This window comes from Sprattus sprattus, assembly GCF_963457725.1.
Source record: "Sprattus sprattus genome assembly, chromosome: 17".
NCBI lineage: Eukaryota > Metazoa > Chordata > Actinopteri > Clupeiformes > Clupeidae > Sprattus > Sprattus sprattus.
In genome coordinates, this window is record NC_137915.1 from 12,282,993 (window position 1) to 12,298,269 (window position 15,277).

A 15,277-nucleotide genomic window follows, 5' to 3' on the forward strand; every position below is an offset into this window, starting at 1 on the left:
TGGCTTTGTTTGTGAAGGGTGCTTGTTGGGAGAGATCTGACACCCTCAAGGCTGTCACTGTGGTTTCACAACAACAGCAACCACACCACACTTACTGTTTGACCCCACACCTTCACAAGTGTGCCTACTGAACCGAGGAGCAGCTGCCAAACCCGTCTCCTTTCATCTCATGCTCTTTTCTCAGGAATATTTCATGGACTTTTATTTTATTGTCCTGTTCCCACTTGCGTGTGGCATTAAAAATGAAGAGATGGCAGCTTTAAGTCTGTCGTTGTGGGTCAGTTTGGTGAACATGGTGCCAGAAACACCCTGGTTACATTTTAAATCCCACCAGTGCTGAAACAAACATGCTGTCTCTGTGTGTCATATTTGGATTCAAGTTTCTGCCAGTGTCGTATTTGGTAAATACTTCTGAAGAGCCCTTAATCACCTGGGTTGGGTTTCCCAAAGCCTTCTTAATGCTACATCATTCCTAACTCATACCTTAAGCCGTACCTTAACATTTAGAGGTGTTTGTTTCATAAGGTTGGTCTGGACCACTGTTAGGTATACCCTAACACAGTTTTCAGATAAAACACACATTTTACAGCCTAAAGAAATTGTGTTAGTGTCTGAACCTATGCACTTACTGCAGTGTTGCATTACATTTTGTGCTTCAATAAATACAAAAATCGGTATAAATAAATTAAATGTAATCCCTTTAATCCCCACAAATCCATGTGTGGCATCTAGCATACAACTGGGAACTTTTTCATTTTGGCTTGCATAATAATTGTTGCTTATGTTCTTTCTAATAATGATTACCTGCGTTCCAATCTGAGTCATGCCCATCATACTAATCTCACACATGCTCAAACCTGAAGCATGGATTCAGCATCTTCAGGAACTCTTCCATGTATGGAAGTGTCTCTTAGGGGAGCCCAATGGGGAGTTGGTTTGGGAAATGCATAGAAACAACTTTAGTAAGGTAATTATTATGCAGGTCTTTTTTTAAATGCTAAGATACACCATTAGTGGGAGACCAACATCTGGCCATTGTATTCCAATTTATCATGGATTTTTCTGCTTTGTTTTCAGTCTCTGTCCATCAGCTGATCGATATAGAAGCTGACCCCACACCCTTATCAGGGAGACTGTGGCGATACATTACATACAGTATTTGGACATTTGGACACCAAACCCTTGTGTTGTGTGTTTGCACTTCCATAAGTAGGCCTACCTGATGGATTGGTAAACATGTGGACAGAAGTTAACACACAATTGAAGCCTAAGTAGCATTTTCTGGAGTCGCAGTGGGGTTTCGGCCAGTGGTTTCTTCATAATTACCTCCAAGGGTTTGTGGTCAGTTTCGACCTCGAATGTGCGTCCGAACAGGTGAGTGTGTGTGTGTGTGTGTGTGTGTGTGTGTGTGTGTGTGTGTGTGTGTGTGTGTGCATGCGTGCGTGCGTGTGTGTGTGTGTATGCTGAGTGTACACGTCCACCCAGTCAGAGTGCACCACTGTGTGTTGTCATTAGCAGAGAGCCCTATGATTACGGGACATATTTAAGTGCGGTCATGGGTAAATGAAGGTTATGGAGTCGTTTCATGATGCGTGCTCCTCATCTAAATATAGCCGTGACTTTATGTAAGCGGTGGACCCCATCCTGTGGCTGATTATTGGGGCGACATGTGCGAGCCACATTCTGGGGGAAGTAAAGCCGTTTCCTCCTGGTTTGTGTTCCCTTTCAAAGCAGCCCTGAGAAAAACGGACCACTTTAAAAAGGCCCGAGCCGCATTAAAACACGTGCCGTGATTACAGCCGAGGCCAGCGCAGGATGTGACAGCGCGGCGCTCAGAAGAAGGTGCGGCTCAAAGGAAGGCTGTGCGCTCGCTCTGCCACGCTGTGACTAATTAAATGCGACTTAATCTCGCAGCTCTGGCGTGCTCAAAGGGCTTTCCGTGCCTGCAGACTTCAAACGCTCGTCTGGTGCCCATCTCCCCCACTGCCTGCGAGAGGCGTGCAGCTGTGCACACCTAGTGATTTCTCTGCTTAAAGGTGCAACAGGCAGCGCCATAAGAAAACAAAAAATAGGATGAGGTGGGATGGATTTTGAAACACTTGGGTTGAATGGGAGACTGTAAAGAAGTCAAATATTTTTTTAATTATTATTATTCCCCTATTTTGAGTGTTCTGTCTACATTTAGGACACACCTTCATTAGATGCAGGGTATTCCAGAGAAATTGGATTTATAAGACATTTAAACCTATATCATTACCTCTAGGGACCTTTAATTTCATTACCAGTTGTGGAAAAAGCTATTTTTAGCTTTAATTTATTTATACTGTCTGGTTTGTGGTCAAGTTGAATGATAACTGTAACAACCAATATAATAATTCACATTTTACAGTCATTCATTTAAAGTTTAAAATATCATTGAAATTGAATTTCTTCTGTTTTACCTCGCCTTTTCTGAAAGCAGTTAAGATCAGGTTCTGAGACAGTACAGCTGCTTCTAATAACCTAAAACAGGTGGCAGGTGAAGGGAATCTCTCCGCCACTTTCATACTTGTGTTCCTAAAATGGTTGTAGGCCTTCTTTAGTCATTTTAACCTTAACTTATCCAGCATAGCAATGCTTTGATTCATAGCTCTAGACACTCACAGTCATGAATAACAATGCAGCAATTCTCCTTTGCAACCACATGGTTATGCGGTCAAGGATTATTCACTTCCACTGGTAGTACACATAGCAAGTAGACATATGAAGACATTGTAAAAATGTTGTGATGGTTTAGAACAGTCATCGTGGGTCATGACCAAGGCTTCTTAGTCATCAAAGCAGTGCACTGCTCTTATATAAACACTCTCACACACACACATATAACACATTTACATCAAACACACAAGTGTATACAGTGTAGTATATGGAATATATGATTTATTATTCATGTCTATCTCTCTCTCTGTCTCTTTCTTTCTCTCACACTCTCTCACACACACACACACACACACAAACACACACACACACATACTCACGCACACACACACACACACACACACACACACACACACACACACACACACACACACACACACACACACACACACACAAGCACACACAGACACACAGTATTGTAAGACATAGTAAGACATGAGGCTCTTGAAGTCCATTGTGACTCTCTGGGTCCTGATGCACTTTCAGCCAATGGCCTCTCTGTAATCAATGAGGCTCTGTAGGCTACATCAAAGCGTCCCGTCCTCAGACCATTTGTGATTGATCACTAATGCACTGCTCACCGTCTTGCTCACCACCACTGAGATTCCTGACACTGAAATTGTGCACATACGCGGTCTGCATTCACATACGGCCCAGAATACATCCACTGTTTCACAGACTGATGGGCAAGCAGACTCTGATAGACAGAGACTGCCTACATTTAATAGGTTTATGACTAGATAGAATGACACATAGATAGATAAAAAGAGAGAGAGAGTGACAGACAGACAGACAGAGTGTGTGTGAGAGAGAGACAGACACAGAGAGTGAGAGAGTGAGAGACGAAGAAAGAGAGACACAAAGACAAAGAGAGACAGACGAAGAGAGAGAGAGACAGACACAGAAAGAGAGAAGAAGAAAGAGAGGGACAAAGAGAGAGAGACAGATAAAGAGAGAGAGAGAGGCAAAGAGAGAGAGAGACAGAAAAAGACAGAAGGGGGAAAGAGAGAGAGGGAGAGAGAGACACAATTAGAGAGAGAGAGACAGACAAAGACAGAGAGAGAGAGAGAGAGAGAGAGAGAGGGAGAGAGAGGGAGAGAGAGGCCTGTATCCTGACTGTTGCTTTAACTGAGCAGTGCTGCATTGGCGTCACCCGCTGATCATTACCATGTGAGACCCCTAGCGCCCTGAACCTGCTGATGACAGCTTTAGACATCGACTTGTGAACTCCAAAGCTTTTGGTGAAAATGAAAAGCCTATTTGTTTCCCCTTTCATGTAATTGCTGTTGGAGCGCTCACAGAAATCTTGCTCTTGTTTGCTTTGTGGAATGGTGGTAAATGAAAAGTGCATTACTTGATATCATCCTGTCCAAGGGTTTGGTCAGAGACACACTCGTCTGTAATATTTTCATTTTACAAAGAGGTCTAGCTGAAATGTCTGTAGACATTTCCAGACAGTGGAGCACTATCAAAATGAAGATGAGGGAGATGTTTACGAGGCAAACCTCCCCAAGCTGAGGAACAAAAGAAAAGCTGAAGAACAAAAGAAAAGTGTCAGACAGAGTTGTGGTCTTCTTACTCAGATTGCGAAGGCTTCTTGTTTTTAGACTTTAGAGATTATTTAATATAACTATTGAACATTTTCATAATGGAAATAATATTTAATAAGGAACAGAATTTATAACGTCTTCCTTTATCAGCAAATGTGGCCAGCAGAGCAGAGCAGAGCATGTTTATGATTTATCCAAAGCATCCTCTAACCGAGCTCAAAGGGTGTGCTTTCATCTCTGTTTGAAAGATTTAAAGCCCTTTCAGTTCAGCCATGAAATTTAATGAGATGTGATTTTGTTGCAAATAACATTTTGTATACTGCTTTTTGTTTGATATTGTTGTTTTCGTGGGGTTTATTTTGAAAGCTTACATTACAAATAACCCAAGTCAAAGACCTTAAAGGCTTAATGGGGTCTGATCTCCCAATAAATACATTTTTATTAATTTAAATGTTCTCGTACTTCTCTTTCATAACCAAAAACAAAGCATACAAACATTTCAACCTCTCACTTGTAAGAAGTGCCACTGGACTCAACAATATGAGCTCTCTGAATCAATATTAAGTTTGTAAAATGAGCTGAATATATTTTCAGCAGGCAGGGAAAAAGCATGAGAGAAAAACGGTGAAATGTTTTCCATTTCATTTTGCCTTCAATGTCACAGAGCCTGCTCTGTTTCCCAACTTCCTGCTCCGTATCGGAGCTGTCCATCACTGGAGCGGTCCATCTAAATCTGCCCTCCCTATAGAAAAATGCAGTGGGGGGTCAGAGGTCGTGTGTTCATCCTGTAGCTTAGGGGATGTTAGCAGTGGGGGCCGCCATTGTGCTCTGCCCTGCTCCTCTTGTGCCCTTGTCTTGCTTCCCATGAAGTGACTGAGGGCCGGGGCCCCAGGAGGTCACGGGGGCCACCTCTATCACACTGGGGGGGTTAAAAAGCCCCGCAACAAAACAGCAACGCGACGACACAGCCGATCCCAACACGTTCGGATTGGCCTGACAGGGCTGTGAGAAGGCACTCCGAGGAGTAACTTGTTCATTATGACGGAACACGTGGTGTATTGGTACTTCCTAAAAGTACACTTCCAATCCAATTGACTTTGTAATCCAATTCACTTTTTGCCAAAGTCGGAAAATCTCTCCTCACGGTTAAAAAGGTAAAAAAATTAAATAAATTGAACACGGCCCTGGCTCTATATTAAAAATAAACAATTTGCACGGGCCAAGCCATATACTATTCCAGCCAATCATAAACAAGGGATGCTCATTGCTTATGGAGCACAGAAGGGAGGGGTGCATTTGATTGGCTGTTGAGCTCCAATGTCAACAATCTTTGGATCCAGGATCCAGGACTTCAGGACTGAGGTATGTCTGTCTGTTTCTGTCTGTCTACATGTCTGGATGTCTGTCTGCATGTGTATTTTCCATTTTTGCATTCCTGTGTCCCATGGCAGACTGAGTCTGGCTGCTGTTACCGGGTAAACTCCCCAAGGGATCTATCCGTCTTTCTTATCATCGGTCTGTCTCTCTCTCTCTGTCTGTCTGTCTGTCTGTCTGTCTGTCTGTCTGTGAATAATGCTCTCTCGGGGCAGGGGGCAGAAGTCTTTGTGGAGGCCTATCAGTCTGTTTGCTGTAGCTGGGGAGTCAAAGATATTAAATAAATACCCCAGTGGCATGATATGTTGGATTCCTCAACACATTATTCTCTGTGAGCAAAAAAACTATTATTTAGGTTCCAGTCCATTGTTTTCATTTGGTAAATTTGCTGATATAGTCCTAATCCAGTAGATATTGCCTTGTAGTCATACCTGAGATGCTTTTCAATATTTTTGTTTCTTATCTCGTAGCCTCACCATAGCACACGCCATCCTGGGGCTTATCCTATGAGGCTGTATATGTTCCTCATCAATGCCCATACATGAAAGTTGGACGTATGTCAACATGTGGCCCTCTTGAGAATCACCACAAGGGAAACACATGTACATCTCTCTGAAGGTTTTAGACAAGGGATAATAGGTTTGTTTTTGTCGGCTAATACAAGACAGATTTGAATCTAGATTGCTTATGTGTCACAGCTGACAGAAAACACAGCAATAGATCATGGGAGAGTTCTGATCTATAAGTACCCGCACCACATTCTAGAATGCTTTATAGTTCCCCATGCATTATCATCCACATCAAACAGTTAAATGATACTTGATCTGTCATTCAGACTGAGAAATAGAGCTTCGCTGCAGAATCATATCACTGATGCAGGACCAGTGGACTCTAGGCAGGAGTGAGAATAGCTATTTACCCAGCTATGTACGGGGAACAGGGTGTTGGGGAGTTGAGAGGACTTATAGTGTAATAATTTCAATAACCATAGGGATCGATGGCAGCAACATCCCTTTGAGAAATATTTCAATGTTATAATATTTTAAATATTTCATTTAATTCAGGAAGCTTGTAGGCCTCTGCTCATGGGCTTGGCAGGCTGTGCACTCCATCCATGAGTGCATCCTTGTTGGACCAGGAGCAGATCAGATCAAGAATGATCTTTTTCTTTTCTAGTCCGGTCTAATCTGATGACTATTACACACACAAACTGAAGTTGCAAATTGTAGTGCTATCATTCCCCTACTGACAAGACATCCATTAAATCTGGCAAAATATTTTCCTGATAGATTTTATATGCATATGGTAATGCTCTGTCTAAACTACAAATAGGCTGGTGTAGAAGCCTTTTTGAAGAAACAACACCCTTTAAAATATTAGGCTGAGGGATGATTTTGGATGAATATGAGCTCTCTGGTAATTATATGAACATACCTCAGAATTAAGTGAATATTTTGTGTTGGTGTAGTTTTGCTGTGGCATAGCATCTCACTGAGACAAAGACAGAGTTAATAACTAGTTTTGTTTTTTTATCGCTCAAAGGGGTTTTGATATGTAGTTTGCCTACTGTATACTGCTAACTAACAGTTGCCCGAGAAAAAGTCAAATAAAAAATAATTCTACAAATTACAATTCTTATAAGCCTGCTCCAGTGTGCAAAATACATTTTTGCTTATTAATTAGAGATTGGTATGACCTGATGAAGATTTATAGTTACCTCACCCTTGGCGTTCAAAACTGTAGCCTTGAAATTCCCTGCTTTCTCAAGTCCCCGTTAACCCAACCCTCTAGCCACCGGAGAACGGGCGTTTTTTCCTGTCTGCACATGCTCAGTCGGGGGAGTATGGCGAGGGTCCAGTTCCCATCTCCGCCGTGCGGCCTGTGTGCGTATGGACCATGGACGAGCTACAAATACTGATGTAGCCTACCCGCAAGCGATGGTCTCATGGAGCTTGTCAAAGCGGCAGTGTTTCATTCGTGTTTGACTCCACAATGCACTTTAGGATTTCAATAAGATGTATGTGTGTTTTGAGATAATCATTTTTCTTCAAGTCCTCAACTTCAACTATTTCGCCCATGCTCAGGGTAAGTCCGATCTAGTTTTGTTCTATTGCTGAGCCGCCGCTTTAGTTGCAATGTTTCTTTTGTATGGATTTGTACAGTTGCAAAAGTGTTATTACACAACCATGTGAATATTCTATTACGCATTATTGACAACGGGGGGTGTTTTTGCTCGCAAGAGTTGGCTACATCTGCTGTGATTGATTTTAGTGCGTGTAACGGAGATAACTTGTTGCTTCAGCCTCGCATCCTGTTCGCTCTCGCACCCATATGCTTACAAAGTGGTATGAATCATAACGTTAGCTATATTTTCTCTTTGTCTGTAAAGTATATATTGTTTTTGAAAGTGTTGTATATGTAGTAATCTGCACAACAATGAACGTCATACTGCAACAATGAGCAACATTTTTATCATGTTTTTTTGACAACTGAATGAAGTACGAACTCGTGAAAATTCTGCACGCGATATTTTGAAAAGGTTGTCTCACGGACAAATCCATAATCGTTGTATGAAACATAGTTACATTTACTGTAACTTCATCGCACCCTGTATTTAAATAGAAAACCAGCATCTCTTTCGTTAATAGGCTAATAAGTTTCTCCTTGGTGATGCACATCACTTGGCTATCGCTTTGGAAACTCGCAAAACAAAATTGATTTTAAAACCATCCATGGTGACGAAGACAAAAGCGCAATCTTGTGCAACCTACTGTCCCATTTTATGGTGACAATACCAGCTTCGTGTTAACATGTGGCAATGTATACACGCACATTTGTTTGCGCTGCTATTGTTAGCAGTTCGCTCATTGCCATTTGATGGTCATTACTTAACCATTTGTTGGAGTGTGAGGCCGGTGGCGGAATAAATAACGAAAACTTAGGTGGTAGTTAGTTCGTCTGTTGATGGGAATCCCTTACTTACGTCTGCAAAGAAGGTTGTTGTCCTTTCTACTAAATTGACATCTGGACTGATGAGCGCTTTGAAGTTGTTTGTCTACGTGCGCCGGGGATGTGGATTACTACGCGTAGCCTAAATATCGCTGTATAGTTACTGACACAAGACATCTGTCACAGTGGGCTGGCGACCATGAAAGGCGCGTTAAAGTCCTTCTTGGTCCCTAGTATTTGGCTAGTTATCTTGTATGCGAGGCAACAAAACAAATATGCTGCCTTAATGAATCAATTCAATAATTATTTTTCCCAAAATGCAGAAGATATAATCGACCCTCTACTATTGTATTTCATATTTTCCTGGTTAAATTAATTCACCTATTGTTGAATTGTATAAATTCCACTGTTTGTGGAGGTAATCGCAACCCCTGGTCGGGCTGCATATGTGGATGTAGCTACCTACTTTGGCTTTCTCTGGGACAAAGCATCTGCGACCAATTTAACCTCCTTTAAGTGTGCAGGGAAAAGAAAATAGAGGCTGTAGTCCACGTCTCGGATCAAATTCATGACATCTTCACCTGACATTTTGCGTTCCGCTGAGAGCCTTTAAACCTTCATATCCTGATTATTTTTGCCACAGCCCCACACAAGCGCACTTTCTTGGAGGCCAAGCTATTTTAGAGCTCGGATCCGCCACTTATATGAACATATAGGAGTGAGTAACCCACACTGGTGAGAGCGATGTCAGATGTTTATGTTGAAATGTGTTCTCTGTCCTGGCATCAGATTTGTTGGCCGCGCAGTCAGTTTTTCTCACTAACTTATTTAAGGCTTAATATAAAATCTTCGTATACAGACTCTCTATGGGTTGTTACATTGCATTTACATAACCGAGTTTTTTAATGTAAAATTTGAAGTTAGCCTCTTTACATCAAATGATCTTCTTTGCCTCTGTATATGCTCTTTAAAGTTGTAGTAGGTATTCTTTCTATTTCCTCGTTTATGAAACAGTCATTATCAACTGAGCCTTACATTAAAGTCTTTTATTTTAAACCATCCCATAATTTTCACAGAGCCGGTAGCAGGTCCTTTGGGACAGGCTTATGGGTAAATGTCTTGAGATGTCACTGTAAATGATCACAGTGCTTCTGCTTTAGCTAATCATAAGAATGGACAGGATCAGAATTAACCCTGATGTAACGCAGAGGGATGCTCCCCTTCTCTAATCCTCTGCCAACAAGAGATCTGACCTCTCCCTAGACCCCGTAGCACTCACTCAGAGTAGCTGCTCTATGAAGTACAGAGTAATCTGTTGAGTAACAAAGGTATATTGATACCTTGTAATGACATGAAAGTAGGGTTAAGGGAACAAAGTTGAGGTTATGTAAGTGTAAGTAGAGAGTGTCCACGTGATGTTACACACAATAAGGATACTTATTATGTTATCCTCAACTAATGATACAGTCAGATAGTGTTACAAGGCCTGTGTGATAAGTGTCACCAAAGACTCCATAGACCCCCCCCCCCCCCCCATTCACACACACGCACACAGACGTACCTGCACATGTGTGCTGCATTACAGTGAATTCACTGCCAGCCATCCCCGTCTTTGCTGTTCTCCAGTGCTGCTGCTCTGCGTGTGTGTTGATGAGCATTGAGAGCGCTGTGACGTGGTTGGCAGGGTGCTCTGGACATGTGCAGAGGGACTGATGTTGTTCAGGAGTGCTGGCCTGCACACACATATACACACACACATACACACACAAACACACACACACACACACACACACACACACACACACACACACACACACACACACACACACACACACACACACACTTGCACACAGAGGGCAGATATCTATCTGCCAGCGCTCCCACCTGGGCTGCACATGTGGTCTGTAAGCTCATAACTACAGAGACAGGTTACGACCATATGTCTCGTAGGTGGGTTTTTTTCTCCTCAATCCTCCCCACGTTTAGCTGCACCTTTCCCAGTCTTAGTATCACACACACACACACACACACACACACACACACACACACACACACATTAGTACACATGCAAAAAGGCACACACATACACATACTCACACACACACACACACACACACACATACACACACACACACACAAACACACACACACACACACACACACACACACACACACACACACTCAACTTTTAAACAGTTCCAGAAGTTGGAGAAAAACAATGCTTTTCATCCTAGTGAAAGTTGGGTCTTTATACTACAGGGCTTTTCTGGGGAAATTAAAATGACATTCTATATCAGTGCCATCTTATGAATGAAATTAAAATAATGTCTTTGATGCATGGCTTTGCATTTTTCTTTCTGTTCTATGTCTTTCTATCTTCTGAACAGTTTTAGAGGAGCCTGTGATAAAGCAGCTCATTGAAATGAGACTTAGCTGTGAGAGTGTGGAGTCTGCAGTCTCTCTGATGAAAAGTATTTCACTTTGTCTGTTCTTCTGCTCTCGCGTCCTTGAAAAGAAGCTCAGCCTTTGTCACTGAAGACACAAAATGTTTTCATGGTTGGCGAATGACGAACATTAAACGTGTTGAAAATTAAAATGTAGCATTGTCACTCACTTTTATCTTCAAACTGTTTGTTCAGAGTGTGTGTGTGTGTGTGTGTGTCTGAGTGAGTGTGTGAGAGAGAGTGTTGGTGGGTTAGTGAGTGTGTGACACTCGCTCATCATGCTCAAGTAACTTCCCAAGAATGCCTTGGGAAAACCTAAAAAGCCGCAGCTGAAGTTTGGCACACAGAATCAGTGGCCAGAGCTGCCTGTGGCATTAATTGTCATAGAAGCACTTAGGGGAAGTGATGAACACAAGCTTCCTCAACGCTTTCATTTCACTAATGGTTCACAGCTTGGAGTTAATGGGATTATTTATTCTGTAGATGTGACCATTTTTTGGGGGTGTCTGTCTCTAAGATTGAGGGATGCAAGAAGAGCAGTTTGGTGTTGAGTAACTACTGCAGTGGAATTTGCATTATGAGCAGTTTGGTGTTGAGTAACTCCTGTCTGCATCACAAGTAACTACTGCAGTGGAATCTGCATCATGTGTGTCGAGTCTCTTAATAGCAAGGCAGACAGAGACAAAGACAAAGGTGACGCAACTTGAATGCAGTATGAGAAACTTTGCTGCACTGAGAGCTTTGCTGCACTGGCGTATTATTTGCATGTCGTGCATAAAGTGAACACGCAGGAACAATGAACACGTTGACATGCTATTTGAATCATAGCAGTTAGTTTACACATGACAATATTGCCACTGAAAATGTACGACCATACATGTTGTCTTGATAACTGAAGACCTAATAAAGGTTGATTCAGAATCCAATGAGAGTATCAATATAAGTCAGACACAGCAAGCACCAGGGAAAAACCTCCCTGGCCTATCACTAACAATCTTTTTAGAAGAAATCACTACAGCTATGTCTTTAAATAACTTCTTGTGTGTGAAGTTGTTATGGAATGTTACAGAATGGTGTCCCAACATAAGATAGTCATGGACAAGACAGTGTGTGTATTCTGTATCAGAAGAGCACATTAGATGTTATACATTGATTCATCCATTCATTGAATTCATTCATTCATTTATTAATTTATGCTTGTGGCACTAAAGCAGCTCTTTCTAGACCGCTAGACATTTCTGTGGAACAGTTCTGAGTCAGTAGGAATGTATGCCTGGAGTGAAATCCTCTAATGGTGCCCTGCTTATGCTAGATCGCTATTAATTAATGCACAGGAAGTGACCTCTGACCCAGAAGCATTATATTCTCTCTCCCACGAGGGGCTGGGCTGCCACAGGAATGCGGCAATGGCCAGAAAGCAGACAGCAGTCATCTCCCGTCCAACAATGTGTGTGTTTATGTCTCTGACCAATGAGAGCTCAGTCCCTCGGGGGGTCTCTCAGAGGCACAGGGGGCCGCTCCACTAAATCTTCCTTTAGGTTAATTTCCTTTTTATTTATTTGTATTTATTTTTTGTCATCAGCCAAATGAAAGAGTAAGAGAAAAGTCAGTGTGCTGGAGTCTCTGTTAGAGCTGAGCGCTAGAGGCTCGGAGAGCTGGAGGGAGGGAAAAAAAGCCCAACAGGAAATAGACGGGCAGGAAATGTGAGCTGTGTTTTGGGTCACCTCAAATTCCACTCGTAGCCAGGCACTCGCAGGAAAAGAGCTTATTTTTAAGCCTGGGAAGTGGTGCAGTAGACCTGTGTCCTTTTGGGCCCAGTTCTTCCCTGTGTTTATGATACAAATGTAGGAAAGTGTACTCTAGTGTGTGTGTGTGTGTATGTGTGTGTGTGTGTGTGTGTGTGTGTGCACGTTATTATGTGTGTGCGCCTGTGTGTCTTTGTGTGTGTGCACGTGTGTGTTTGTGTGTGCGTTCTTGGTTTTTGTGTGTATATGTGTGTGCGTGTTTGTGTGCGTATGCGTGTGTGTGTGTGTGTATGTGTGTGTGCGTGTGTGTTTGTGTGTGTGTGTGTGTGTGGGTGTGTTTGAAGTGGAGAAGGCAACACTATCGTCTGATCTTGCCAGAGCGGTAGCCTTAGCCTGGTAATCACGCTTTAATGGCAGCCTTTATGTACACCAACACCGGCACCTTTGCCAAAACAGAGGGGACGCACAGCAGGCAGCGCTGCCGTGGTTACCGAAGCTCCGTCCCGACTCCTGGAGCACAGCAGAGAGGGACCACACACACTGAGAGCAGAGCCAGGTCTCTCCCACTAGTGAATGTGGAGGCACGAGATACAGGAGAGGGCAGCCAGTGTGAGAGTGAAGTGGGGAGACACACCCAAAGGCCAGGCCACAGAATGGGGAAGACAAAACACGGCGCACAGACACAGCCACTCAGCCGTGAACTTACTGTGGGAGACGGTGCAAGGTGGAGTCCTATAGAATTATAATGGAAAAAGCAGCCCTTGTAGCGTCTGGGCGTTCTATTTTCAGCGTCTCTCGAGGGCTTGTTTGTGAAGACATTTGGAGACAAAAACGCCGCCGAGGTCAATTCAATTTAAATTCCTGTCCGCGCCATAATTGAATTGGAAAATAAAATTGGAATTCCAATCTGTTACTGGGAACGTTTTTCAATTTCCTCAATTGCCTGGGAATGGGAATATAATTTCCAAGAATCTCCAAGAATGTTGCGTTTTTTTATTGGTGTCTTGTCTGGTTAGTCGGGCCACATGTTCAGCACGCCTCCCACACACTCCCTTGCATCCACATAATGATCTGACATGTACTCATGGGGAGGATGCTTTTATCACAAACATCAAAAGTAACGCAAAGGAGAACATAAACAAGCAGCGTGTCAAGGACTTTGTAAGGACCTCATAACACAGTGACTCATGATGAAGTCGCCATGTTGCCTGGATAGGAGGTTCAATTAGCTCACAAAAAACAAGAGTTTAGCAAACAAGAAAAAACACAAATATAAAGGATAAATTAAGTGATTAAGGTGATGACGGAACAAATACTTATGTGGTTGTAGAAAAGTCTTTTTAAAGAGATTAAAAAACAGCATGTAACAGCCTCAGACAGAGAGGTGGCCACTTCAAAAGCTGGAAGGATGCTGTCTCTCTTCTTCATTGTGTGTGTGTGTGTGTGTGTGTGTGTGTGTGTGTGTGTGTGTGTGTGTGTGTGTGTGTGTGTGTGTGTGTGTGTGTGTGTGTAATGGCCAGACACTCTAATCAGTTTGTGCAGCGGGCCTGCATCTGTGTGATGCTGGGGCTTCTGATGTCTCCAGTGGAGTGAGGGCCCACTCTCTGGGGCTCTTTTCATGCAGGAGCCAATTCCATTACTGCAGGGAGGGGCCGGATGTGTGTGTGTGTCTGTGTGTGTGTCTGTGTCTCTGTGCATATGTCTGAGTCTGTCTATGTTTCCATGTTTGTACATGTGTGTGTGTGTGTGTGTGTGTTTATGTGTGCACACATGTGTGTGTGTGTGTATGACTCTGTGTGTGTGTGTGGAGCCCTGTGCTTCCTCCTGTAGCAGATGTCCCTGTCGCCCCCTGATAAAGGCGCGTGTCCAGGCGGTGTGATTGATGGCCTGCGTCCCCCAGGCGGGCATCAGAGGGAGCACGGGGTGCCTTTCAGGTGCCATGTGTCGCATACGGCCGTCGGACGGCACAGAGGGGGACGCATGAGCGCAGAGGAGGGGGTTGGCGCCCCAACACTCGCTTTCTCTCCCACACTCTCTCTCTCTCTCTCTCTTTCATTCTCTGTCTGTCTCCCTGCCTCCCTTGTTCTTTAATTCATTTACTCTTGCTCTCTGTTTCTCTCTTTTTTACAGTTTCTCTCTCTCTCTCTCTCTTTTTTTTCATACATCCCTCACTCTCTCTAGTTGAGAGTGGAGGAGGGGTTTGTCTTGTCTCCTTGTCTTCTGTAGGAAGAGTGGTGTGTGTGTGTGTGTGTGTGTGTGTGTGTGTGTGTGTGTGTGTGTGTGTGTTCTGTATGAAGAGTGGTATTGCTCTGACTGATTCTCCTCTTCGCTTAGCTTCACTGGCTCCTAGTGCTTATCTGCGTCAGTCATTTGGTCACGGTAACAAAGGACTACGGGCAGCAGCTCTGTTAATGATGTGGGAGTCTGCTGAATACATCCAAACATATCTCTGCTTATGATGCCAGATCATTGAAACGGCGTGCCACATCCCAGGGACCAGGTAGACTTCTGCTAGAGA

The 15,277-nt window shown here is 43.3% G+C and overlaps 1 protein-coding gene across 1 annotated transcript in view; it reads left to right on the forward strand.

Moving 5' to 3' along the window:
• The first annotated feature begins 7,565 nt into the window (after positions 1-7,565).
• reck (reversion-inducing-cysteine-rich protein with kazal motifs) overlaps positions 7,566-15,277 on the forward strand; it is a 57,977-nt gene continuing 50,265 nt past the window's right edge. Inside the window, exon 1 of the mRNA XM_080854713.1 lies at positions 7,566-7,706. Coding sequence (XP_080710839.1) covers positions 7,637-7,706 — 70 coding nt within the window. The 5' untranslated portion in view covers positions 7,566-7,636. The remainder of the gene's footprint in view (positions 7,707-15,277) is intronic.